The sequence below is a fragment of the Nannobrachium achirus genome (assembly GCF_963921795.1).
Source record: "Nannobrachium achirus genome assembly, chromosome: 24".
Lineage (NCBI taxonomy): Eukaryota > Metazoa > Chordata > Actinopteri > Myctophiformes > Myctophidae > Nannobrachium > Nannobrachium achirus.
Genome location: NC_137831.1, coordinates 41,754,378 through 41,780,733, shown reverse-complemented (window position 1 = coordinate 41,780,733; position 26,356 = coordinate 41,754,378). Strand labels below are relative to the sequence as shown.

The 26,356-nt window shown below is 43.3% G+C and overlaps 1 protein-coding gene across 1 annotated transcript in view; it reads left to right on the top strand.

Annotated features, from left to right (window-relative positions):
• Positions 1-3,679: 3,679 nt before the first annotated feature.
• Positions 3,680-26,356, top strand: part of obsl1a (obscurin like cytoskeletal adaptor 1a) — a gene marked incomplete at both ends in the record, with an annotated part of 54,109 nt that continues 31,432 nt past the window's right edge. Inside the window, 10 exons of the mRNA XM_080720572.1 lie at positions 3,680-4,548; positions 6,222-6,583; positions 10,410-10,679; positions 11,383-11,643; positions 13,077-13,388; positions 14,741-15,007; positions 15,751-16,026; positions 20,756-20,870; positions 21,553-21,713; positions 23,152-23,427. Of these exons, the coding sequence (XP_080576698.1) occupies positions 3,680-4,548; positions 6,222-6,583; positions 10,410-10,679; positions 11,383-11,643; positions 13,077-13,388; positions 14,741-15,007; positions 15,751-16,026; positions 20,756-20,870; positions 21,553-21,713; positions 23,152-23,427 (3,169 nt within the window). The remainder of the gene's footprint in view (positions 4,549-6,221; positions 6,584-10,409; positions 10,680-11,382; positions 11,644-13,076; positions 13,389-14,740; positions 15,008-15,750; positions 16,027-20,755; positions 20,871-21,552; positions 21,714-23,151; positions 23,428-26,356) is intronic.

Below are 26,356 nucleotides of genomic sequence, written 5' to 3'. Positions count from 1 at the left end.
TGCCTCTCCTCCTATCTTTAGCAGGGCCACGGTCTGTGAATGGAGTGCCTAACTTTATCTGGACTCACTGGTCATCGAAGCTAGGTGCTATATTTAGCAGGGTGGGCTTGCAGTGGGGCAGCAGCTGAGAAAGCGCTTGATACCCCCCACAGCAGCCCCCTTTAGCCCGCCTCCAAATCCAATCCTCACTCTCTTTCCCTCTCTCTCTCTCTCTCACTCTCCCTGTCTTGCCAGGCCACCAATGGACTAACTGACACCAATATCAAGCATTCGGAAATAAATGAACGTGGTCCATTTCCCGGGTGACTCTTCACCATCACTAACCAATGCGAAAAACCAAACCAAAGGGGACACCACGACCAAGACTAACTGAGGAGGAACCAAAGCGTTGGCTCGAAGTTGTGAATGGAGATTTTGCAGCTTTGATTTTGACTGCCACTCAAGACTATGTAACAAAGGCAACACACAGGACTGGATGACGTGAACACACAGGAGCAAAAATCCTTCAGGAAGTATACTTCAGGAGTCTTATTGGTCACTGCTTGACACAGGCGGCAGATGCTTTCCTTTTCGAGTAGTTCTGAGAACCGCTTCACACAAAGGGGCAAAGGTCACTAACGGAAATTCAACTTAAGCAGACGGGCAATCATAACTCTACTTGGACTTGTTGATCTTCGGCAGAGTCTGTAGCACCATACTGTCGATGTGATGTTCTAAACAGGATACGGACGATTCACTGGTAAGCTCAGCCTATGTATTACATTAACAATTTCCAAAGTATATTCACTCACTTCATTGAATGTAAAATTAAAATATCACAGGCCTACTTTTGAAAAAATGACTCGATATCAATGGTGCAAAGATATTTGACTATGGATGGACCATTGGTGACTATTGGTTAGTAATGTGGATCTACAGTAGAGGGTCTAATTTGGTACAGTATAACTAGAGGATGTGGGAAATATGAGCAGCTTTCTAAAATGTGGTAATTGTGCTACCAGCTGTGGGTTTGTTTTCATACAAAATATCACACTCGCTTACTGTACGTAAACACATGAAAATAATTAGAGGACTTTGGAATCCATCAAGATTGCTATCCATCAGAGGCTTGATTAAATATAGTTTCCTCCTGGCCTGAATATGCATCTTCTGTGAAATGCTGGTGTCATTTCCATTGGCTACAACATCAAACAAACTGCTCCTGAAAGCAAGGCTAAACCACAATTGACGAAGTGCATGATGGTTAATAACTACAGTACTACAAACCTTATGAAAACATGCCTGTAACTGAATCATGTCTAACAACAAACTACACATATGTTGGTTGCATAAAAGTCTGAAACTTAAACCTTCAAAGCTTGATTTATCTTCTAAGTCAGTCGTTGAAACAATTTAATGTCAAGATCCCCCAAACTGACATGTATTTTCATTATTTGTGCCAGGGACCCCCATAAGACAACAATTGTCAACTTTTGGCAAGGCTGACATGTTGTATTGCGACAGGTTGTGCATTATAATGAGCATTAGTGAGGACTAATTATACGCTCAAGAACCCCCGCAGTCCACAGCACCGCACTTTGAGAAACAGTGTTCTAAATCATAACAACATTAGGACAGCCACCAGGGGGAGAGGATACAGTAGAGCATGCATGTGCCAGAAGGTGCCAGACATTGTGACACATGTCACACCAACATTCTGCTTCTTGTACCTGTATCTATGCAGGGCAGGAATTTCACGGAGGCCATGAAGGCCATGGCCACCGTTGCCCCTGAGTTTGGCCTTGTGCCCCTCAGAAAAATAGCATGACCTGAGGCCAAAGTGGCCTCAATGCCCCAGCTGACTGTACCTTCTCCTCTGTCTCTTTCTGGTCAACATGTACCGTAGACAGTAGACACCAGTGTCTCTTTCTTGTCATGTAGACACCAGTGTTTTTTGTTGAGATTCTGAAATCTACACAACCCTGAGCCCCCATCTTTAAACCAATTGAAGCAGGGCTGAGCACGGATCAGATTGTTAATACCATCATTTATCGTTTTACGTCGAATAGTGACTTTGATATTCGAATATTTGAATATTTGGTGAATGCCCTAGACCTTGATATGAATAGGGTTGAAAACCATTGTGCCACTGTATACACAGAATCAGAACATCCATGTGGCCAAACATTAGGGTTCCAGAGCAATTAGCTTTACTGACTGCAGGTGTGACACATGCTCTCCGCTGTGCCTTTTACTCCGCTTTATAAATACACTCTTGAGTTACAGCACCAGCTGTTAAAGACGTGTCAACATAGACTGGATGCTCAGGGCTCTTGTGTGTTCACTTAACATTGGCTGTTGGTGGTGACTGGCATTTTAAGACATTCGAATAACTTGGAAACTGTGTCATTCAGTTCGCCCTCTCTCTGTGATCCATCCACATACCTGACGGGATCATGGAAGCAGGGGCGTCACAAGGGGTAGGAAAGTGGGACTGAGTTACCGGGGCCCAAGGTGGAGGGGGCCCTAATAACTTTATCTATTGAAAAATAGCAGATATACAAGCTCACAGCGCGGCACCGAGTGCCGCGCTGCGAGCTTGTAGATCTGCTATTTTTGAAAAGTTGTGAAAATGTGCGCAAATCTTTGAATATATGTATTTTTTTAAGTGAACATTTGTAACTAAAATTTTGCTTCTGGGGGGGGTCCCTGGAACTAAATATTTTGAGATGGGGGTCCGTGGCCAAATACATATCATCTTCGGGGTCCTTCACATGAAAATGTTTGAGCACCACTGACGCACATTTTCACGGGTTTTCCCAAAAAATAGCAGATCTACAAGCTTGCAGCGCGGCACTCGGTGCCGCGCTGTGAGCTTGTATATCTGCTATTTTTCAATAGTTAACATTCATGGGGGGGCCCGCAGTGAATCCTTGTACCCAGGGCCCAGAATTTGGTGTGACGCCCCTGATGGACGTCATTTTGGAATAGATTGTCTGCTCTCTTTCCTAAATTAGACACTGTGTCATGTGACTTTGTCATGTGACGCGATGCCAGCTGGCTAAAGACTGTAACTGTAAACTTGAGGAGACATAAACATACAAGAGGACAAAGCATTCTTCTAACAGTCACGGAAAGAAGAAAAGTCAATATGGCATATCGTTTTTGGCATAAGTCAGGGCTATTGAACACCCTTTACATCTTATTGAACCAATGGAAAGTAGTAAAGAGTCAAGACTGCTTGGGACAAAACCTCCTAACTCCACACTTTCTGCCAAACCAGCTAACTCCACCCGATTGGCCCTCTATTTTTTCATAAATATGTGATATTGAACACCCTTTACGTCTGTGTGTTGGTTACAATAATATTGAACCAATGAAAAGTAGTAAAAAGCCCTCGAACTCCACTTCAGCTCATTTTCCCGAAAATTATTTGAACATTTTGGAGTTAAGAGGTTTCGGCCCGACAGCAGAGATAGCCTATGTTCTTTTTCAAAATGTGAGATTCTGAAATGATGACTTCTGTTGAAATGTGTTCATTATTAAACATTACATTTGTATGGCAGCATAAGTAAACTTATTTTTTCTTTTTTCTCTTGCCATATCTACCCAAGACAACTGGGACCTTCAGAGGAGACTCCAGAAAAGGCCATTTTCATCATCCTTCAAAAACCAAAAAGAGCTCGAAAAGGCCGCCATCATGGACATCTTCGGGGGTGCCCCGCGTATAATGGGCTATCCACGTCCTGTAGTGGCACGGTGGGGAGAGACCGCCACTCTGAAGTGTCAGATAAGCGGTGACCCGCGACCAGACGTGACCTGGGAGCGCAAGAACGTTCAGATTTCGACCGAGGGACGCTACAGACTCTCGGAGGAGGGAAAGGCTTACTTGCTGACCATCGCTGGAGTCACCCTGGAGGATGCCGGCCAGTACATCTGCAAGGCTATAAACAGCATAGGAGAAACCTGTGCCGCGGCCGCCCTAAGAGTGGAAGGGGAAGCACGGAGCGAGGAAGGGGAACAAAGACACGCGGTGGTCAACGGCGTGGATCAGCCGACACATGAAAACGGGGAATTCGGAGGACAGGTCAACGGCCATGCCGAAGTGCACCCGAATGCAGCTTTGAACCAAAACGGTGAAACCTTGAATGGTATGCTTGGCAAACACCAGAACGGCGACACTGCGAAATGCAACGGTGGAGTAGGCGAGAGACGGCAGCCTCGGGGGGAAGACGACCTTCCGTCGGCCGATAAACCTCGGTTCCTGATCAAGCCGCTGTCATTGCGCGTGGACCGGGGAGAGGACGCCGCCTTCTCGTGCAAACTCTGGGGCACACCCCTGCCCGAGGTCGACTGGCAGAAAGACGGCAAGAAGCTCAACGACATCTTCGAGAGCACCCACTTCAGCGTCAGCAAGCAGGAGGGGGGCTGGGTCCAGCTCAAGGTCTTCCGCACGCGCATGCCCGACAAAGGCGTCTACACCTGCCGGGCCGTCAACTGCCACGGCGAGGCGCTGGCCGGCGCCGTTCTGTTGGTGGAGCCCGTTCCGGAGCGGGAGGACAGCAAGAGGTTAGTTAGTTAGTTTAATTTTATTGTCCACAATGTGGAAATTTGTCTTTTGTCTCATATACATTTAGACAACATTAAACTGACAGATAAACAGCAACAAACACTTACACACAAAACATCTTAAGGCAACAAGAAGGACAACAGTGGCATATAAGGTGAAGAAACAGGCAGATCAACGAGACATGACATCATTCAATGCCTTAAAGGACAACTCCGCCCTAAATCACTTCTAGGCTCATTTTCCTACTTATATTGATCCAAAATGACTGTCCATGGGGTCTATTAGGCACAAATGCTCCTGTTGTCCAGTTTCCCCAGCAGAACCCAGCAGCTCTCATAGCATAGAGAGGAGCCTATAAGCCTATCACTTTTACTATTTGTTGTGGTCAAAAGTGATTTTATTTTTCATGAATGTGTTACTAGCTGTCATTACAAACACATCCATGTCATCGTTGTCCCACAAAAGCCATCATACTCTGCTAAACAGATGTTATGCTTTTATTTGTTTTACCAAGTCCCGGAAAAGATGCCCTGTGATTGGCCAGTACAGTCACTTTGATTGGCAGTTGTGCCGAATGCTCACCCCAAAACATGATTTATGAGATTGTGGTGGCTTGTGTGGAGCAAACAAGGCATGGATGTGTTTGTAATGACAACTAGTAACACATTCATGAAAAAAGAAATCACTTTTGACCACAACAAATAGTGTAAAAGTGATAGGCTTATATTATCCACTCTATGCTATGAGAGCTGCTGAGTTCTGCTGGGGAAACTGGACAACAGTGGACAACAGGTGCATTTCTGCCTAATAGACCCCATGGACAGTCTTTATGGATCAATATAAGTAGGAAAATGAGCCTAGAAGTGATTTAGGGCGGAGTTGTCCTTTAATGGCATTTGGAATGAATGAATTTTTAAAAATATTTCGGCTACGGTGTGCCCAAGCTGTTCTATAGCGTCTACCAGAAGGAAGTAAATCGAAATCCCTATGGAGTGGGTGAGAGGGATCATTTATTATCTTGACAGCTTTTTTCCTAAGCACTTCACTGTAGATACAACTTAATTGTTTTAGTTTTTTCCCTATGATTTTTGATGCCAGATTTACTATTCTCTGCAGCTTGCCTCTACATTGTATGTTAAGATCACCGTACCACATTGCCATGTTGAAGGTTAATATTCCCTCTATGAGGTTCTTATTAGGGATGGGTATCGTTCACCTATGAATCGATACAATACCTTTTTCGATACCTGGGAATCGATACGATACCATTTTCGATACTTTTTATTTAAGTTTAACTTCAACACGGAAAGAGTGGTGACTCGCTGCTGCGGTAGAGCAGAGGTGATGATGATGATCACACAGTGTGGCGGAGCGGAGAGTATAGACGTTGGATAATCATCATAATAATATTATAGGCTATTGTCGCCTATTTTCCACAGTAACGAGTGTAGCCTACTAAAGCAGTCATTAAACTCTCAGTAGCCCAACTGTTACAGACGCGACCGGCCAGGGGTGCGTTCCAGAGTATCGAAACAAGGTATCGTTCGTTTTTACGTGAACCGATACCCGATAGTATCGACGTCATGCGATCGATACCATTAAAAGTATCGCAGACGATACCCATCCCTAGTTCTTATAAACCGTTTCCATAATGTGCTTGCTCACCCTGAAGGTCTTCCAACGGTCTCCCCAGCGGCCTGATGTCACCGAAACACAGGGGAGGGAGGCACAGTTTAACGAGGCACTCGGAGGAGCCGCCCGTCAACGCGGCCAAAGTTAAGAAATTCGCAGTGGCAGAGGGCAAACACGCAAAGTTCCGCTGCTTCGTGACCGGGAAGCCAAAACCCGAGATCATCTGGAAGAAAGACGGAGTGCCTCTAGATCCCGGGAGACGGCACCTCATATTTGAGGACAGAGAGGGGTATTACACGCTGAAGGTTCTGTACAGCAAGGTGCAAGACACGGGGCTCTATGTCTGTGCAGCGTCAAACGCCCTGGGAAACACTCTCAGCGCCGTACACCTGTCTGTCAAAGGTAGGCCTCGGCTTCTTTTTTTTTTGAAAACCAATGATTTTAATGTCACGATTTCATGTTAATATCATTTTATTCACAGTTTTGATCACGAAAAAGATATCCAATCTTTTGAAACTATGATTTAAAAAGCGGCAACCTAAATTCTTGGTTAAACTTTTAGACAGCTGGCCTGTTGGTTAAAAATTGGAACCTTCACTGGCAAAATCCTCTTTTACAGCGTGGCACTCGCTTGTAGATCTTTTTTTGAAAAATCTAGATTATTTTTGCAAATATTTGATTATCTTTTTGTGTAACTCAAATATTTGCTTCTGGGGGGGGGGGGGGTCCCTGCAACAACATATTTTAAGATAGGGGTCTGCGGCAAAATACATACATGTCATTTTAGGAGTCCTTTGCATGAAAAAAAAAAGAACCGTTGACATAGAAACATACATTTTTGAAAAAGGATAGAAGACATTTATAGAATCGTGTCAAAATGTTCAAAGACTTGCACGCATCTTCACGATTTTTCAAAAATAGCAGATCTACAAGCTCCTGTGAGCTTGTAGATCTGCTATTTTTTCAATCGCTAAAGCACAAAATAATGGTTAAAGTAATAATGCGTAAACTAATATGTTCCCAGTCTTAATGGTCCTTTAAGCCATTTAGACCGGGAGCGCATTATTGCGTATTATTATTTTATGCTTTAACTATTGAAAAATAGCAGATATACAAGCTCACAGCGCGGCACCGAGTGCCGCGCTGCGAGCTTGTAGATCTGCTATTTTTGAAAAATCCAGAAAATTCGAATTTTGACCCGATTTTGACCAGATTCTATAAGTGTCTTTTGAATCCTTCAAAGGTTTTTTGAAAAACCTATCTTTCCATGTCAGTGGTTCTCAATTTTTTTCATGTGAAGGACCCCCAAAAGGATATGTATTTGGCCACGGACCCCCAAATATTTAGTTCCAGGGAGTGGGACCCCCCCCCCAGAAGCAAAGTTTGAGTTACAAATGTTCGCTTTAAAAATACATATATTTCAAAGATTTGCATACATTTTCACCACTTTTTCAAAAATAGCAGATCTACAAGCTCTACAGCTCACAGCTCTACAAGCTCACAACGCGGCACTCGGTACCCGCGCTGTGAGCTTGTATATCTGCTATTTTTCAATAGTTAAAGCATTCAATAATTCTAGGCCTAAGTCCCAAAGTGCACCTGTCACCAATCCTTCTGTATGGACCACAGACGTCATGTTTCTAACTGCTAATCATTTTCTCCTAATCCAGTCATAATGGAAGGGATGAGTCTAGGGTCACATAGCTCATTTCATACAAAACACTTTGCCAACTGGCAGCATCAGCTGTATTAGGTTTGTCTCACATTTTGATCTTTAATTAGAGAGCTCGAGTCCAGCTTAAAGGACAACTTTGTTTTTTTACAACAAGGGTTCAAATTTTAGATGCTCATTAGAGAAAATAAAAGATGAGGTAAAATGTTTTGATTTCTTTCTTTCTATTGTTTTAGTGATTTTAACTATTTTGATATGCAAGTGGCTAAATATGTATTTTTAGACACAATAAGCCCATTCCCAAGATGCACTGCAATCTTTCATGGGCAGATGTGACTTATGGGGGCTGGTGTAAATAGTAACAAGGAAATTGCTTAGTGTGTCTAAAAAATACATATTTAGCCACTTGTACGCATGCCCCCACCCACAGAAATCAAAATACCAAAATACTAAAATCGCTAAATCATTTTAACACTTTTCTTTTCTCTAATTCCAATCTAAAATATGAACCCTTGTTGAAAAAAAAACTAAGTTGTCCTTTAACCATGCTAACCCTGGTGTTCCGAAATTTAGCATGTCATTATAGGCGAATATAAAAAATATATAATAGGCCTAAATGCTGTTGATATTTAGTATTTGAGATTCATAATGAGGGCCAGAGGTCAAGGGTTTTTTTCTACAATGATAACATATAGTATTATTCAAAATATATCGCATCATTATTTTAGTTGCTGCACATTTAGATATTCAAGCATGAATCTGAATGCCAATATTGAAGTTAACTCCTGATACTCCAGCATCAATGAACTAAAGCAGACAGGCAGAGGCATATTCAACAACTATTCCAACTCTCCTGGTATCATCAACGCCTCTTGCCTCCCAATTGTGACCCTTGACTCTAAACAAGCACTCGTGTCTCAGTATATTTTTAGTTCCTGAGTCATGGGCTATGGTATGGCAACTAGAAAGCACAGGGCTGTCTGTAAGCCTTAGGCTAGACTATCATATTAGTTTGTTGTTAATCATTCTTCTTTTTTGTTCGTCTTTTCCCATGTATTTCATATTTTCTGGAAAAGCTTTGTTGGTAAATGGAGAATAATGGCGTTCTGACAGTGGAAAAAGAAATGCCTCAGCACAAGCCAAAGCCTAGCTAACAGGCCTACATTACGTGAGAAAAGTCCAACCCGGGCCAAGCACAAACGTACATAAATAGTGCGGTTGTTAGAGGTAACACACTATTGTTCTAGGTCTGAGAATTCTTATGTCAGTAAATGTGTTCTGTCATTATGGTGGGATATTCTGGGTTGTAAGGCAAGATATCTTAGACAATATAATGTCCGAGGATTGGTCATGCTTCACTTGACATCACAATATATAAGGTAATATAAAGCAGTGTTTCTCAATCATTTTTGGCCTGAGTACCCCCTTTCCCTGATTTCTGAATCCAAGTACCCCCTTTACCCTGCAACAACATTTTGCTTATAAATCTGTAATAAAAATATAAAAACAAATAGTGGTATATGATGCTATTCCAAGGATATAAAATCACAAATAAGGAATGGAGTGAAAGAGTTTCAAATGGTTTTCAATACATTAAAAAAATTAACTTTAAAACACATCCCAGTTGCCGGGTGCCATGTAAATTGGGTTAGCAGCTCAGGCTCATATCAAGTTTCTCCATTTGTCATCATTAAACATAACAGTACATGTTTTCCCCTAGCCTCGTAAACCAGACTCCTCCTCCTGCCTTCTCAAGTTTACTAGGCTAGTTTTCCCCCTCCGAATTCAATTGTAGTCAATTATTTAACTATGAACAATATTTCTTTTTTTGGGGGCTGAGTACCCCCTGTAATACCTCTGCGTACCCCTAGGGATACAGGTACCCCCATTTGAGAAACACTGATAGTAAGATGGAATTCATTTGCCAGTGGATTCCTCGCGACTCCCGTCAGTACAACCACACTTGCAATTTTCCAGAATTGCACCTTTCTAGTTCATCTTAACACATATGGTGCCAACCCCGAGTTTCCCGAGTTTGAAAAGGTACCCCCCCCCCCCCCCCCCCCCTGTGCCAACCCCGAGTTTCCCGAGTTTGGGCCGTTTCTGAAGAAAAAAAAGATTTTTTTTTTTCAAAGATTTTTTTTTTCAAAAATTTTTTTTGGACCTCCAGAAATGTATTAGGCATGATCGCGATCGCGAAATTGCATGTTTAACCCCCATACCAACCCATTCTTTCAAACATGGCAGCCATGTTTGTTTACATCTGAAGAAAACATAATGGCTGGTTAATCATGAATGCCTGAACGGATTTCCAAGCGGATTTTTTTGTTTGAAAGCTGTGAACAGTGTGCACACACGTGGTGCATCATCTAGGCATGGGCGTGCACGATCCGTGCACTATAAATTACATGGAAGTCTATGGAGACCATGGCATCGCGAGACATTGAAGAGAAAAAATCATTGCAACTTAAAAACAGCAACACTTGTATGTAAAAGGCCTGCTTAGTTGGCACACTTAAAAGTTATTCCCACCTAACATCAGTCTCCGGTCTCCAGGCCCAGCGGTGCGGTTCAGGCGTCCTCTAAAAGACGCGGAGGTGAGAGAGAGAGACGCGGCCGTACTGGAGTGCGAGGTGCCCGAGGAGTCCATGCCCATCTCCTGGTACCTGGAGGACCAGAGGCTGATGCCCAGCAGCAAGTACGCCATGGAGACCAAAGGGAGCAAGCGCAGACTCACCATCCACGACGTCGGGGCGGACGACGACGGCGTGTACCTGTGCGAGATGCCGGACGGTGGCAAGAGCATCGCAGAGCTGGCTGTCAAAGGTATGCCGAGATCGAACTAGCGTTGTTGGAAGCAAAACGGTAACGCCACTGAGACATTTACTGCAATTTGTGGCATGTACATTACGTCTATATTTTGATATTCCATGCAGTGGAAAGTAACTAACTACATTTACATTTTTAGGTACTTTTATTTCCATTTTTTGCACATAACAATGTATATTTGTAATCTTTATTTATTATTTATTAATGATTTGACAGCTTTAGTTAATACTTACTTAGATTTAGATAAACATTTAAATTTAAGCACACATTGAAACAATATGTATTATTATAGCTGTGAAAGTGATGAACAAATTAATGCATTACTTTGCCGTTATGAATAATGAGTACTTTTACGTTTGGTAGCCTACTTAAGTATATTTTGATACCAATACTTGTGGTATTGCTACTTTTCCTAAGGTGAAAAAATCTTAAGATCTTTTCTAATACCTCTAAAATGAAAAATTTAACATTGGCCAAATTGTAACATATTAGAAAAGAAAGTGTGAAAAGAGCCGATCTACATGATCACAACGCCTCGCAACGCAAGGCATTGTGAGCATGTTATTTTAACTGTGTTCATGCCTCAACTCTTCCAACTCCAAGTAGAGCTCGTAAGGGTGGGGGGGTCCCCAGTTCAACTATGATTATTTTGGGGGTCGCGGCCTGAAAAGGTTGAGAACCACTGTATTATGTTCTATAGGTACCATTGTTCGCAAGCTTCCCCGCAAGCTGGAGGTGATGGAGGGGGAGAACGCCGCCTTCTGCGTGGAGGTGGAAGACGACGACATGGAGGTCAACTGGTACAAGGACGGCCTGCCGCTCCGCGAGACGCACCAGACCATCCTGAAGTCCTTCGGGAAAACCCACATCCTGGTGTTTGTCAACGTGGCCCATCACGACACAGGGGTCGTCACTTTTGTGGCGGGAAGGTCAAAGACGTCCTCGCGGCTTAAAGTGAAAGGTAAGGAATAGGAACCAGAGATATTAAATTAAGTGTCACAATTTTGGTCATGTTATTAAACTGTCCACAAGCTCAAGTTTTGCATCACTATATGTTGTACGACCAACAATTATCTCTCTGCTGTCGGGCCAAAACCTCCTAACTCCAAAATGTTCATTTTCGGGAAAATTAGCTCAAGTGAAGTTAGGAGATTTTGACCGAAGGGCTTTTTACTACTTTTCATTGGTTCAATATTATTTTAACCAATACACAGACGTAAAGGGTGTTCAATAGCACATATTTATGAAAAAAAGAGAGGGCCAATCGGGTGGAGTTAGCTGGTTTGGCAGAAAGTGTGGAGTTAGGAGATTTTGTCCCAAGCACTTTTTACTACTTTCCATTGGTTCAATATTATTTTAACCAACACTCAGATGTAAAATAGTCCTTAGTTATGCCAAAAAAATCAAAAACCTCAAAAATTGAGGTTTTGGCCAGACACTGACGATATAGGGCTTGCAAAGTTTAATCTCTACAATTACGGGTAATGTCAACAGGACTAAAAATTAACTATACTGTATACAGATTGCTCTTTTTTGTTTGTGTTTCTGTGAACAAAATAACTCTAAGAGGACAGATTAACAGGTTTTAATTGAAGTTATTTATTTTTTACACCCTATCCTCCAGTTCAGATCTTTGGGATCAGATCTTTTCTTCAGTACTTGACTTTTCTTTTTACTGTAATCTCCCTGTTACAGGATGGTTCATCTGACCACTTTGTAGCGCTGTCACGATTAATGTCACACGAATAATTGCGATTAGCGATTAATTGTGTTTTTGGCATTGAATACCGTAACATACAGTATGAATACAAGTTTAAATTATGTTTACCATTTATAAGCTTCATAATCACAAACTTCACCAGGTTAGCATTCACCAGCGTTAGTTTTACTGAAGTTAGGGTTAGGGTTAAGGTTAGATTTAGTTGTATCTCCGTCCCCCGACTTTCGTCACCTCCGCGCAGCCATTCACAAGCTTCCGCTACCTTAATCCAGTTGCTTTTTTGATAAACTCGGACTGAAAGACCTGCAAAAAACACTCTCCCCTCCAAAGAACTGCAGAGGCGAATGAGGCATCTAGCTTTTGAGCGGTGGTCACACCGTCTCCATAGCGTGGCCGTGTGTGTAGGTATGTTTGTGGGTGGGTGGGTCTGTATGTAGCCTCAAGCCTGTGGTGTAGTACCTTTTATGACCACACATGTTAAGGGAGGGGCGCTGTTTTCAGGCCAGGCCAAGCCAGGCACACACACACACGCACACACACACAGGGGGGAAGGGGGGGGGGGGGGGGTTGGTGGGTAAACCACCGCTCAGTTCACACGGGTGTGATTTTTTATATCTGTGGACCTACCACTTTGCTCATGTTATTCTTTTTTCACACTTGGTTTTCCTCGCCAGCTGCGAGACACAGCCCCCCTGCCTGCCCCGCGGGGGTCAAGATGGACACGGAGGCGGACGGCCCCAGCGGCGCCCTCCTCAGCTGGGTGCCGGCCCCGCCCACACACAGCACCACCCGCTCCATCTTCGTGGTGGAGCGGCAGGAGGTGGGCTCCCAGGAGTGGCACAAGTGCTTCACGTCGGAGACGGCCACCTCCACGGAGGTGACCGGCGACAGCGTGCCGTGCGAGGGGGACTTCCGCTTCAGGGTCTGCTGCATCAACAAGTACGGGCGGAGCGGCCACGTGGAGTTCCCCAAGGTCGTCCATCTGGGTGAGTCAAAAATTAGTGTTTTTTTTTTAGATTTGTTTCTGGGCTTTTATGCCTTTATTTGATAGGACAGTATGGAGGCGAGATGGGGAGTGACATGCGGCAAAGGTCGGGAATCGAATCGGCGACGCCGTCAGGCATCAATGCCTATGTGGCAATGCCTATGTGGTATGTGCCTAGACCAGTAGGCCAGCGGGCGCCCTGTGGGGTGGTTTAGGTGGAATAAGTACTCATATTTTTGTACTTACGGTAAGTAAAAGTATCAATATTGCAATGTAGATACTCCGCTGCAAAAAGTCTGGAATTCTAAATTGACTCGAGTAAAATTACAAAAGTATTGGCATAAAAATGACAATTACGCAGAATGACCAATAATTTCAAATGTATAGCGGGTAAGTGTATGCATAAAGTGACTGGCAAATCGAGTGGCAAAGTGAGTTTAACGTAATTTAATGATCAGATAGGACTTTTCTGTTTGGATGTATGGGCTGTCAAGGCCAGAAAGTAGTGATGATGTCACGTGCATACCCTCTTTACATTTATTTTTTTAAATTGCAGATCTACAAGATCACAATGCGTCGCATCACATTGTGAGCTTGTAGATCGGCTATTTTCAAATGGACAAAATGTATACTGTATAAGGCTGAACTGGTTGATGTATGTTTTGTAATAATAATCAAAATCCACAAAGTAACTAGTAACTCAAGTGTTCAAATAAATGTAGTGGCGTAAAAGTACAATATTTGGATCTGGGATGTAGTGGAGTAGAAGTACACGTATTGGAAATTGGAAATATTCAAGTAAAGTACAAATACTACAGGACCACTATACGGTACTTATGGTAAATAAAGAAATCTCAAACACTGTATAAACTGACTTGAATGGTTCATGGAGACCACCTGTTGCCTCATATTGTTTATTTTCCAATCCTCACTCTAACCCAGGGGTCTTCAACTTAAACCCTAGCGTCCATATTTTGAGAACTTTAGCCAAAAATAGCGGATCTACAAGCTTGTAGATCGGCTATTTTTCAAGGTTTCGTGTAGAGGGAGAAAAGAACAGACCAAGTACAGAGTGATAGGTCAAGTTTATTAAGTATTGACGGTTCAAGTGGTTAAATATCTGAAAACACAAATTTACATGAACCCAAAATACACTGATGATTGTACTGTCAAACGATTAAATTATATGGTATCTATGGGTTGTGGGGGTCCCTGCTTCATCTCTCCCTCAACGAAGGGGTCCTTGGCCTGGAAACGTTGAAGACCTCTGCTCTAACCTATTAGTCAGACCACATACCACTGTCTCTTCTTTATTACTTAGCTGACTTTCTTGTTCATTCTCTCGTTCATTAGTCCCTGGGCCCAAGATCCGCCGAAAGCTGGAAGGCTGCGAGGTCACGGAGGGAGAAGACGCCCGCTTCTCCATCGACCTGTCGGCCTCCATGTCCGGGACGTGGTTCCTGAACAGCACGCAGCTGCAGCACGGCGGGCGCTACTGCGTCAAGCACTGCCAGACGCTGCATTCCCTGTCCGTCCGCGACACGTGCACCACGGACAACGCGGCCGAGGTGACGTTCATAGCCAACGGCGTCCGGGATTCGGCGGTCCTCAACGTTAAACGTAGGTGTAAAGACTGTTTGTTTTATTAATGGTATGGTATACGATGAAACAAATTGATTTGGAAACACTTATTCTATTTAATTATTCTTCTAGTTATCTCAAAGTATCTTTCATAAAAACATTGAAAAAAAAGTGTGGCCTTTTATGCCCATATATGGAAATCCCTAACAGAATCCATTTTATGCCCATATATGGAGATCCCTGCTCTGAGTATCTGACATCACTGTGATGTCACCTGTTTATGCATATATATGGAGAACCCTGCTCTGAGTATATGACATCACTGCAATGTCACCTGTGATGTCACAGTGATGTGTGAGGAGAATCACAGGCATTACACGTATGTATAAATACGGTCAAGCTGTGACGATTCTCATAGTAAACTTGCTCCCTACGGTCGCAACCACCTTAGTTTCATACTTCCAAGCTACAACACAATCGATTGACTGATCACTAAAATAAACTGTAACTCTGAACGACTTGTGATTTTTGCAAGTCGATTTTTGATAGCCGATCTACATGCTCACAACGCCTCGCGATGCGAGGCGTTGTGAGCATGTAGATCTGCTATTTTCACAATACAAAGTATTTTTTTCAGCTTCGACTTTCGACTTTGTCTGGTGGTAGTTGAGTAAGTTTACTTGTGTAATGAAGTCGACTGAGTCTTTGTCGACTTTTTCGTTAATTCCCTACTGTGTACAATGAGTCGTTCATTTCAGTTCTTCCTCTATTACCTTCCAAAGCTGCCGAGGTGAAGTTCGGCCCGCTGTCCGAACAGGACGGCAACAAAAAGGTGACCTTGGGCGACTCCATCGTCCTCTACTGCGAAGTCTCCCACCCCACCGCCATAGTGCGCTGGTGCAAGGACGGGGAGGAGCTCCAGATAGGCGACGGACTCAACATCCAGTCGGAGGGGAACATGAGGAGGATCGTGATCCACTCGGCCGAGGCGTCGCACTCTGGAGTGTACACCTGCCAGAGTACAGGGGACGCCATCCAATTCAAAGTGGAAGTTGCAGGTACAGTATGCGCGTTTGCAGGCACGTGCACACATAGACATCAAAGTCCCATTTACAGGGGCGAAATTAGATCTTATTCTGCATGGGTTGTCAGATCAAAAGGGCCCTGTACTGCTGTGAGGGGGGGCCCATAGATTAGGAGATTAGAGACCACTGATATACTGGAAATGACAAAATACATATCGTCGTTGTCGGGTGTAAACCTTGTATCTCCAAGTTTCAATTTTTTTATTTTTTTTTCCTTATAATTTTTATCCCACAATTTTGTAACCCATTTTTTCACCCAGTGCTAATTGCCTATGCAATCCTGGGCTCTGCTCTCCCTCTGCCGCGCCTGGGGAGACAACGGACTGACCTCATGCTTCCTTCTATGCATGAGGAGTCCACGTTGCTTCTTTTCACCTGACAGTGGAGATTTCCCTGGTTTGGACGTAGCGCGTGGAAGGAACACGTTATTCCAACCAGTTCCTTTCCCCTCCATCAGGCGCCCCGGCTGGCCAGGGGGAGGCATTATTGAGACCAAATTTGTATGCTCTTTCGCAAAGCAAAGCCCTGCTTCATCGTACAAGGCCGTCGCACAAAAATAGTGAAAACAGCAGATCTACAAGCACACAACGCCTCGCGGTGCGAGGCGTTGTGTGCTTGTAGATCGGCTGTTTTCACTAGTTTAAATCATTTTTTAAATAAAAAATGCAAAACGAACGGTTTTGGACATACAAGGTTTTCACCCGACAACGACGATATAATAGCCTATGAATTTATAATACTGTCACCAGTAGGGGGGCCCTTGGGTTTATTAAACCCATCAACCCTTTACAAATTACGCTTGTGCCCATTTATCCATCTGTAAAAAAAGTGCCCTCTCCAGACCATGAATGCAGTTTTTACTATGGTGAAAGAAATGCAAACGCCCTCTTTCAATTCCATACCTGAAGGCAGCATTCAAGAGAATTGCCTTGTCCAAACTCTCCTGAACTTGAATGCAGCTTATATTGAAAGAATTGCCCTCTCTGTGTAGAAATCCATGCCGTTACGCCACATCTCCAGTATTGACTTGAGTATGTTTAGTTTAGTGTGGTGTCACGCACTGAAAAATAGCCGACCTCCAAGCTCACAATGCGTCGCAGCTATTTTCAATATTTCCACCAAAAGGCCCTTTTAGAAATTTCAGCCCCTGCCTCTCTAACATTCTCTGCATGTCCCTGACAGTACTGTATGTGTGTTTGTGTGCGCGGAGGCGCTCTTTCATTTAACCCATTCAGAACGGGTACACATTATTGTGTATCACTATTTTATGCTTTAACTATTGAAAAATAGCAGATATACAAGCTCACAGCGCGGCACCGAGTGCCGCGCTGCAAGCTTGTAGATCTGCTATTTTAGAAAAATCGTGAAAATTTGAATTTTGACCCGATTCTATAAGTGTCTTTTGAATCCTTCTAAGGTTTTTTGAAAAAAAACTATGTTTCTATGTCAGCAATCTGGCCAGCCGTCGTCAAAGAAAAGGTCATTTTCACTTAACTGGAGCTCAGTTAGTCTGTTCTTGAGAGACTACTGTGTCAGTGGTTCTCAAACCTTTTTATGTGAAGGACCCCCAAAATTATATTTATTTGGCCACGGACCCCCATCTCAAAATATTTAGTTCCAGGGACCACCCAGAAGCAAAATTTTAGTTACAAACGTTCGCTTTGAAAATACATATATTGACAGATTTGCACCCATTTTCACTACTTTTTCAAAAATAGCAGATCTACAAGCTCGCAGCGCGGCACTCGGTGCCGCGCTGTGAGCTTGTATATCTGCTATTTTTCACTGGTTAAAGCATTCAATAATTCTAGGCCTAAATTTAAAAGAGCTGGCACGTATACAGTATGCATAACCCCCTTCCTATACACATATCATGCCATCACAACCACCCTACATCCCACCATAATGACAATCAACCTAAATCATCATTGCAAAATGCCACATACACAGTCGACTTAATTTGGACTTCATGAAATTAGTAAAACAATAGGTACTCTTCAAATATTTAGACGATCGCTTAACCACATATATAATTATATATAATTTTCCATTTCCATTACAAATAAACGCTTCACATTGTTGCATGTTATGAGCTTGTAGATTTACTGTTTTTTTGCAATTTTTCCTCTTGTTTTCTTTCTTTTTTGTTTACAATACTTTTAGTTATTTTAAAAATTCATGACAAATATCCACCTACAATGACTGCCCAAAATAGGTACCCCTGGGTAAAGTGGTTAAAAGAAGTCCATTTCAACCTCGAGTCCCATTTCAAAATGAGACATACATTGGAAAAAATGCCATTTCTAAACTCCTCATGTCTCATCTGCCACACACTAACCCAACTCCCAAACGCTCATATATAGCGGCTCCCGTCAAGTTCTACGAGATCCCAGAGGGCGAGCGGACCAAATCCACCGAGGAGGGCGAACCCATAGCTCTCCAGTGCTACCTGACGGACCCGTGCGGCCAGGTGTACTGGTACAAAGACGGCGAGCAGGTCTTCAACCATCCGGGCGTGGAGCTGCTCGAGGAAGGCCACAGGAGGACGCTGATTATCCAATCGGCCGTTTGGTCTCACTCGGGCGCGTACACGTGCGTGACGGCCGACGATTGCGCGACGTTTCAGGTCGAGGTCAAAGGTGATGATAAAGCTGAAGACTTGGTGTTCTTTGTTGTGCAGAAGTGAGATGCTAAGCCTAAGGGAACGTGTTGGTTTTAAACAAACACATTTCGGTTAATCGCTTGTCATCAGGGTCGATGTCGTTTTTTTTAAACATCGTTTTTCCATCTAATTGCCTCGTTGTCTTGCGGCTTGTCGTTTCTACTCATTTTGATAACTTATTGCAACTGTATGTTGAGTTCCAGTTTAAACCAGTGGTTCTCAACCTGTGGGTCGGGACCCCCAGGTGGGTCCCCAGATTATTTTGGGGGGGTCCCCAGAGGATTAACTTAATGTGAAACTTTGTTTTCTCGCTCCAAGGTAAACAAGCCAACATAAGTTTAAGTGTATAGTAGGGGTGTCTTCTAAAAATCGACGAATCGACGCGTCGTTTTAAGCCCCGGGAATCGACAACAATTGTTTGAGTCGAAGCGAAAATATATATTTTTTTATATCACCAGTTAGCCTACTACTGCCAGTACTGCGGTGCACTGCTGGACTGGTGTGGTCATGTACTTCCAATGAGAAGTAGCAATTGGCGAACAGTTATTTATTGTCTCGCACCAGCGTCGGGTTGAAAGTGAGACGGAACGGCCAGAACGGTTCAGACCGCCGCTTCGTTAAAACATTCAGAGCCGGGACAGTGTTCCGTTAAGAGGAGGAAGCACGCTGTCAAAATCCCATATTAAATAACCTGCCACAGCACAAACGCGCGTCCACGAAGTAGTAAACAATCTTCTAAAGTCAAATTAACATACACAAGTGTAGGCTACAAGTTACATTTTCTAATTAAAGTGCTTCTGAATTGTTCCAGTGTTGTAATCCATGATGAATGATTGTGTTTCGCTGTGTTTGCGTCCATGACATGTCCACACTGCTGGCTCTAACGGGAGCTGTGCCTCCCCCTTTTTATGATCCTTTTCTGAAATGAATCCGTTCTCGACACTGACTCATTACTCTGTCAGTGCTCTGTGTCCCGCGACTGCGGACTGGATCCCATCGTTCATTTAAAAGAGCCGTTCAAGAGACCGGAATCGTTCGCGAATGTCTCATCTAAACTGCACGCTGCCGAGAGACGGGGCAGAGTTGAAACAGCGGAGATGTTTTATTTGTTTTAACGGTGTGTTATAACTCTATGGTTGTACACTGCTATGCAGATAACATTTGTGCTCACCGAAAACACTGTGTATTCAATTCATCTCTTAATGTATTATTCTATTATGTTGACGTGGTTTAAAGCAACACTTTTTTCTCTTTTTTTTTTTTACACAAAGTAGACTATAAAACGATTCGTCGACGCGTCGGATTAACCCCCGCGACTCGAATCGACTTCATAAATCCTGTGTCGAAGACAGCCCTAGTGTATAGAGGTTATCATCACATTTTAAAAGTGACGATTTAAGGACTTACCTCTAAAATGTTAAATTAAACTTTGGCCGAATTGTCAAATATTACAGAAATTGTGAAAATAGCCGATCTACATGTTGTGAGCACAAGGCGTATTTTCACAATAGAACCGTGTTATTCAAAATCTAATGCCTCAACTCTTAGTGCTTGTCAGGGTAGGGGGGTCCCCAGTTAAAATATGATTATTTTGGGGGTCCCCAGTTAAAATATGATTATTTTGGGGGTCGCGGCCAGAAAAGGTTGAGAACCACTGGTTTCAACCAACTAAAATGGAATATCCAGGGTACCAAGTGGTGGAGACATTTAAAAACTACTAACAAATGGTCACTAGCAACAAAAGCTGTGTGTGTGTGTGTGTGTGTGTGTGCGTGCGTGTGTGTGTGTGTGTGTGTGTGTGTGTGTGTGTGTGTGTGTGTGTGTGTGTGTGTGTGTGTGTGCGTGCGTGCGTGCGTGCGTGCGTGTGTGGTGTGTGTGGGACTTCTAGGTGTCAAGACGACAACATGCGTGCCCGAAATGTAACACAAACAGTTTTCTAACACTTTCCAGGAGACAAAGTTTCCCCCCTCCCCCGTCAGTCCTCACCTCCAGTTGCTTACAAACACCATTTGTCCCCTCACGCCCTCTTCTTTCCTCCAGGACCCGTGGTGGAGTTCACTCCCATTCCTGAAGAGGACCTGCATAAGAGTGCCATGGAGCTGGACCCCGTGGTTCTCTACTGTCAGGTCTCCCGAGAGGACGCTCCAGCTGTGTGGTATGACAAATGATCATTAGTTAACATAGACACGCAGGGGTGTCACAAGGGGTGGGAAGGGGAGTGGGACTGAGTTACCAGGGCCCAAGGTAGAGGGGCCTTAATTATTTTATAGCTATTTAGCTATCGAAAAATAGCAGATATACAAGCTCAATGCCTCCGGGAGGGGGGAAAAGACCCCCCCCCCCCCCCCATCGGCGGCCCTGCTGGAAATACTCTGCTACACCAGTGAGTCTCAAAGTGGTAACATGTCACTGCCATAACCTCAGTAAAACTTAATGCTGGTGAATGCTAGCCTGGTAAGTAGCTAAAGTGCCGACACTGGTGAATGCTAACCTGGTGAATGTTAACCTGGTCTAACCAAGAGGCCGCCCCCCTCAGTTAAAGCAAGATAAAACAGGGCCCATGAGACAGGTAAAAAAACCTTCATAACATAAAATGTATACAAAACAAAAGAGTTTTCAGCAGGTTCTTAAAAACATCAATTAATTGAGTTTGGATACAGGGATGTCTAGAAGACATTTGTTAGAAAACCTGAGGGATTTAACATTAGGTTTTGCGTGTAGCAATTCTGAAATATACAGTGGGGCCAGTCCATAATGGTTTGTATGTTATTAAGAGGATTTTGAAGTCAATTCTGGATTTGAATTCTGGATCTGATGGACTATTCACTTACCCACAGGTATAAGGACGGCTGTGAGATCCATCCCAGTGACAACATCACCCTGCAGGCAGAGGGCACCATGAGGAGGTTGATCATCCGTTCTGCCGACGCCTCGGATGCTGGCATCTACACCTGCAAGGCTGGCGACAACGACATGGCATTCACCGTCAATGTCAGAGGTAATCTGTTAAAACATATCAGCAGCAGGGACGTGCTGGCCATTGGGAAAAGTGGGACAACTCCCGAACGTCCGGTACAGGCCGGCCATTAGGGGAAAAAAAATAAAAATGTCGGCCTTCGTTCCATCCTGGGGGCTGGGGGCGGCCAACAAAGTAAATCGTCACTGTTGGGCAGAAACCTCGTATCTCCAAGTTTAAAATGTGTAATTTTTTTCGCAAAGCAAAGCCCTGCTTCATCATACAAGGCTGTTGTACAAAAGTAGTGAAAACAGCCGATCTACAAGCACACAACGCCTCGCACCGCGAGGCGTTGTGTGCTTGTAGATCGGCTGTTTAAATCATTTTAAAAATGGTTTTGGACATACAAGGTTTCCACCCGACAATGACGAAATATAACTCATGTAATTGGCCCACTGGCTTGTCACTTGTCATGATCTGAAATGGCAAATCTTTGAGTAGCAGCAGTGCTATAGAGAGAGATCTCTCTGTATAGCGCGCAATGAGGGCCTCTACAACTCTTTTTCCTGGGCTGAATCAGGGGCCCAGCATGTCCCTGATCAGCTGGCAACACATGGACAAATGATTTAACCTACATAGTTAATAATAATAAAGAATTTGCGGTGTTGGGCAGTAACTATCCATGGTGTGGAAGAGTGGTGAAGAAGAGAATGCAGGCAGGGTTGGAGGAAAGTGTCAGGAGCATATCTCTGCTGTCGGGCCGAGATATGCTCCAAAATGTTCATTTTCTGTAAAATGAGCTCAAGTGGAGTTAGGAGGTTTTGACCAAAGGGCTTTTTACTACTTTTCATTGGTTCAATATTATTTGAACCAACACAGAGACGTAAAGGGTGTTCAATAGCACATATTTATGAAGAAAAGAGAGGGCCATTCGGGTGGAGTTAGCTGGTTTGGCAGAAAGTGTGGAGTTAGGAGGTTTTGTCCCAAGCACGTTTTACTACTTTCCATTGGTTCAATATTATTTTAACCAACACTCAGCTGTAAAGGGTGTTCAATAGCCCTGATTTATGCCAAAAAAAATCAAAAACCTCAAAAATGGATATCTGACAGAAGGGTACCAGCAAGAGTGAGAGGGAAGATGAGCCCCTGCCCTTTTATCCGTGTGTAAAAGAGTGCCCATTCCAGACCATGAATGCAGTTTTTACTATGGTGAAAGAAATGCAAATTCTGGGGCATTTCCATGCCATACCATTCAAGAGAATTGCCTTGTCCAAACTCTCCTGAACGCGAACGCAACATCTTACGTTGAAATAATTCCCCTCTCTGTGTAGAAATCAAGCATCGAAAATAGCCGACCAAGCTCACAATGTTGTGAGAGCTTAGTAAGAGGTCTGCTATTTTCGATATTTTCACCAAAGGGCCCTTTGAGAAATTTCAGCCCCTGCCTCTTTAACATTCTCTGCACGTCCCTGAATTGCAGAGCCTCCAGTGATGATCGTGGAGCCCAAGCAGGACGTGGTCGTGGACCGCTGCATTTCAGAGGAGATCAGCCTGCAGTGCGAGCTCTCTCGCTCCAGCGGCAAGGGCCGCTGGTACAAGGACGGCCAGGAGGTGGACGAGAGCGACGGCAACGTCCGAGTGGCGTCCGAGGGGCCCTACAGGAGACTGACCATCCTCTGTGCGACTGTGGAAGACTCCGGAGAGTATGTCTGTGACACGGACGGAGACTCTGTCTTCTTCCAGCTCACCATTACAGGTACATGCACGAAGAGTTTCAGAAAATGTAATAGGGGTGCAATGGTTTAATCGAACTAATACATGTTTGATTTGGGGGGGAAACGTCTTATACTGTATCAGTTGGATGGCAAAGTATAAAACAGGGGTTAAAGATATGTTTTTTTCACACTTTTAGAGCATATCTGTAGTGATAATATGGCCAATTTTAATAGCTTATTTTAGTTTCCAGAGTAAATGCCTATAGGCATTGTATTTCTTCTTTTGGTACTTTAAGTAACATTTTGATACCAATACCAATGCATTTTCCCATTCAAGTCAATGGGGCTACTGCCGAAGAAGAAGCAAAAGGTGACATGGGCATACGATACGACGCGTCATACGTAACTTTTAGCCAATGAGCAGCAAAAACTGCTTTTAGCCAATGAAAGTTGCATAAAAGGTGACGTCACAAGAATGCTGCTTCCTCATTGGCTAAAAGTTCCTCCATAAACTCAGAGCAATAACAATAGTGTATTGCAACCACACTTAAAATACCGTACATAGAATACAAGAATAATTGATGAAGTAAGGTGCCTTTCTGGAATATACCGTATGTAATGGATGATGGAGTAGCCCTGTCAGCTCATAAACCAATAGAGTAAGCATGCCTATGGTTAAAGGACAACTTTGTTTTTTTACAACAAGGGTTCATATTTTAGATAGTCATTAGAGAAAAGAAAAGATGAGTGTTAAAATGTTTTCATTTCCTTCTTTCTATCGTTTTAGTGATTTTAACGATTTTTCATTGGGCATGCAATTGGCTAAATATGTATTTTTAGACACATTAATTCCCAAGATGCACCACAATCTTTCATGGGCAGATGTGACTTATGGGGGCTGGTGTAAATAGTAACAAAGAAATTGCTGGCTTATTGTGTCTAAAAAGACATATTTAGCCACTTGTAGACATGCCCCATTGGCCCCCCAACCACTGAAATCAAAATAAAAGAAAGCAGTAAATTAAAACATTTTAACACTCATCTTTTCTTTTCTCTAATTACAATCTAAAATATGAACCCTTGTTGTAAAAAAACAAAGTGGTCCTTTAAAGAAGATTGCCGTAGTTTTATTTTCCCCAAACACTAACAACAATTAGATAGATAGATACCTTTATTATCCCAAGGGGGAAATTCAGTTGTCCAGTTTAATACAGTATCTGGCCTATACTCCTGTTCGCAATTTGGTGTGAGGGGAGTTTCTCACCTGAACTGAGTCAGTGGGTCCCTAGACATGAAAAATCACAGAGGTGCTCGTCCGCCATAGTGCCACGAATGGCGCAATGGCCAAATCAAATATGGCCGCCATCGGCTATAATGAAAATCCAACTTTTGTGTATATGCACATGCAATACCTCCATTCTAACTAATTTGGGTGCGGGGAATTCATTTCTGATATTGTTTTGACCATTTTGGGTGATTTGGACCTTGAAAGGTCATGGTCAAGGTCATTTTGTAATTCCGAAGACCATGGCCACAACTTGGCCATTGTTAGGAGTAAAAACAGGTGCTTTAGGTCTAAATCAACTAATTCTGACATGTATAGTTCATTTCTGGTATTGTTTTGACCATTAAGGATCATCTTGTCTTTGAAATATCAATATCAATGCCATTTTTCAAAAACGATTTTGTCTTTACTAGCACTTTTATTTTATTTTTTTCATAATAGTTTGTTTTGTTAAAGACATACTAGTATAAATAGAAGTACACACCCCCATTTAACTTTAAATGGGGACTTTAAATGGGTGTTTAAATGAGCAAATACGGCTATTTACTAATAAAAGTGACAAATAAGATCACATAACAAAATCACACACACAATTAAATAACAAGTGCACCATATTGTGATTGTGTATTATGATGCAAGATAGTATTATGTGTTTTTACAGGATGGATATGCTATTGTTCTATGGCAAAATATGATGCACAGAATTCCACCAGCCCAGCAACCATATCGACGAGTGTCACGCTTCAGACATGGGAGTGTACTAAAGTCAAAGAGTTCCTTCCATCCATCGATGTTCCATTGGTTCTAGTCTTTCCTCGGATTCCTTGGCTGTTGCATGCAGGTGGCAAGAAATGCACTAGGAAGGTGCCCTGTTGGTCTCAGCAGTTGTACTGTACTTCTCTGCTACCATGTTCTGTCAAGGTCTTTGCTTCTCCAAAGTTTTCTAAGATATTGTACTGTACTCGGTCAGAAGCCATAGCTGCATGCTTAGTCCCCACCTAGCTCATGCAGTCATCTCCAGTCTCCAAGGCATGTGTGCCTTGATCACTGTCTTGGCTAGTGGTGCTCCAAGATGAGAGACTGATTGATGCAGTGGAAGCATGTGCCATAGAGCACCCCTAGTGCCATTCTGCAGCCAGATCTCCTCATCCCCAGTGCTTGAATGTTTAGGGTGTAGTATAGCATTAATGCGAAGGAGACTACGACAACTCTATGGGGTCCGCTCATAATCCTGACGTTAGGGTTATGGATAGGTTTAGTTATGATGCAGGGGCCAATTGACTCCACATGTAACACCAGCATCCTCAATCTAGATCGAGGTCTGGGATCTCTTCACCACCAGCTCCTTTTGCAGGGAGGCCTTCATCATCAGAGACAACAGAGCTGACAGACACACCCAGAATGCTCTGATGAAGGCTCATAGCCGAAACGCTTAAGCGTTCTTGTTGGTTTGTGCCAATAAAAAAGTGGAAACGTGAGTACTTTATTCTCCACTGATTTCAAGTTTTGGATGTGCTACCTTTTTGATGCCCTGTTAGGGTACCGCCTCATGCTCATATATGGGGATCCCCAGACATCAAACCCAGGCCCTAACTCGCCAAGGCACTGCTTGGCTTTTAACATATGTTTTATGCCCATATATGGAGATCCCTGTCCCAATGTCATCAATATTAAGAACATACCTG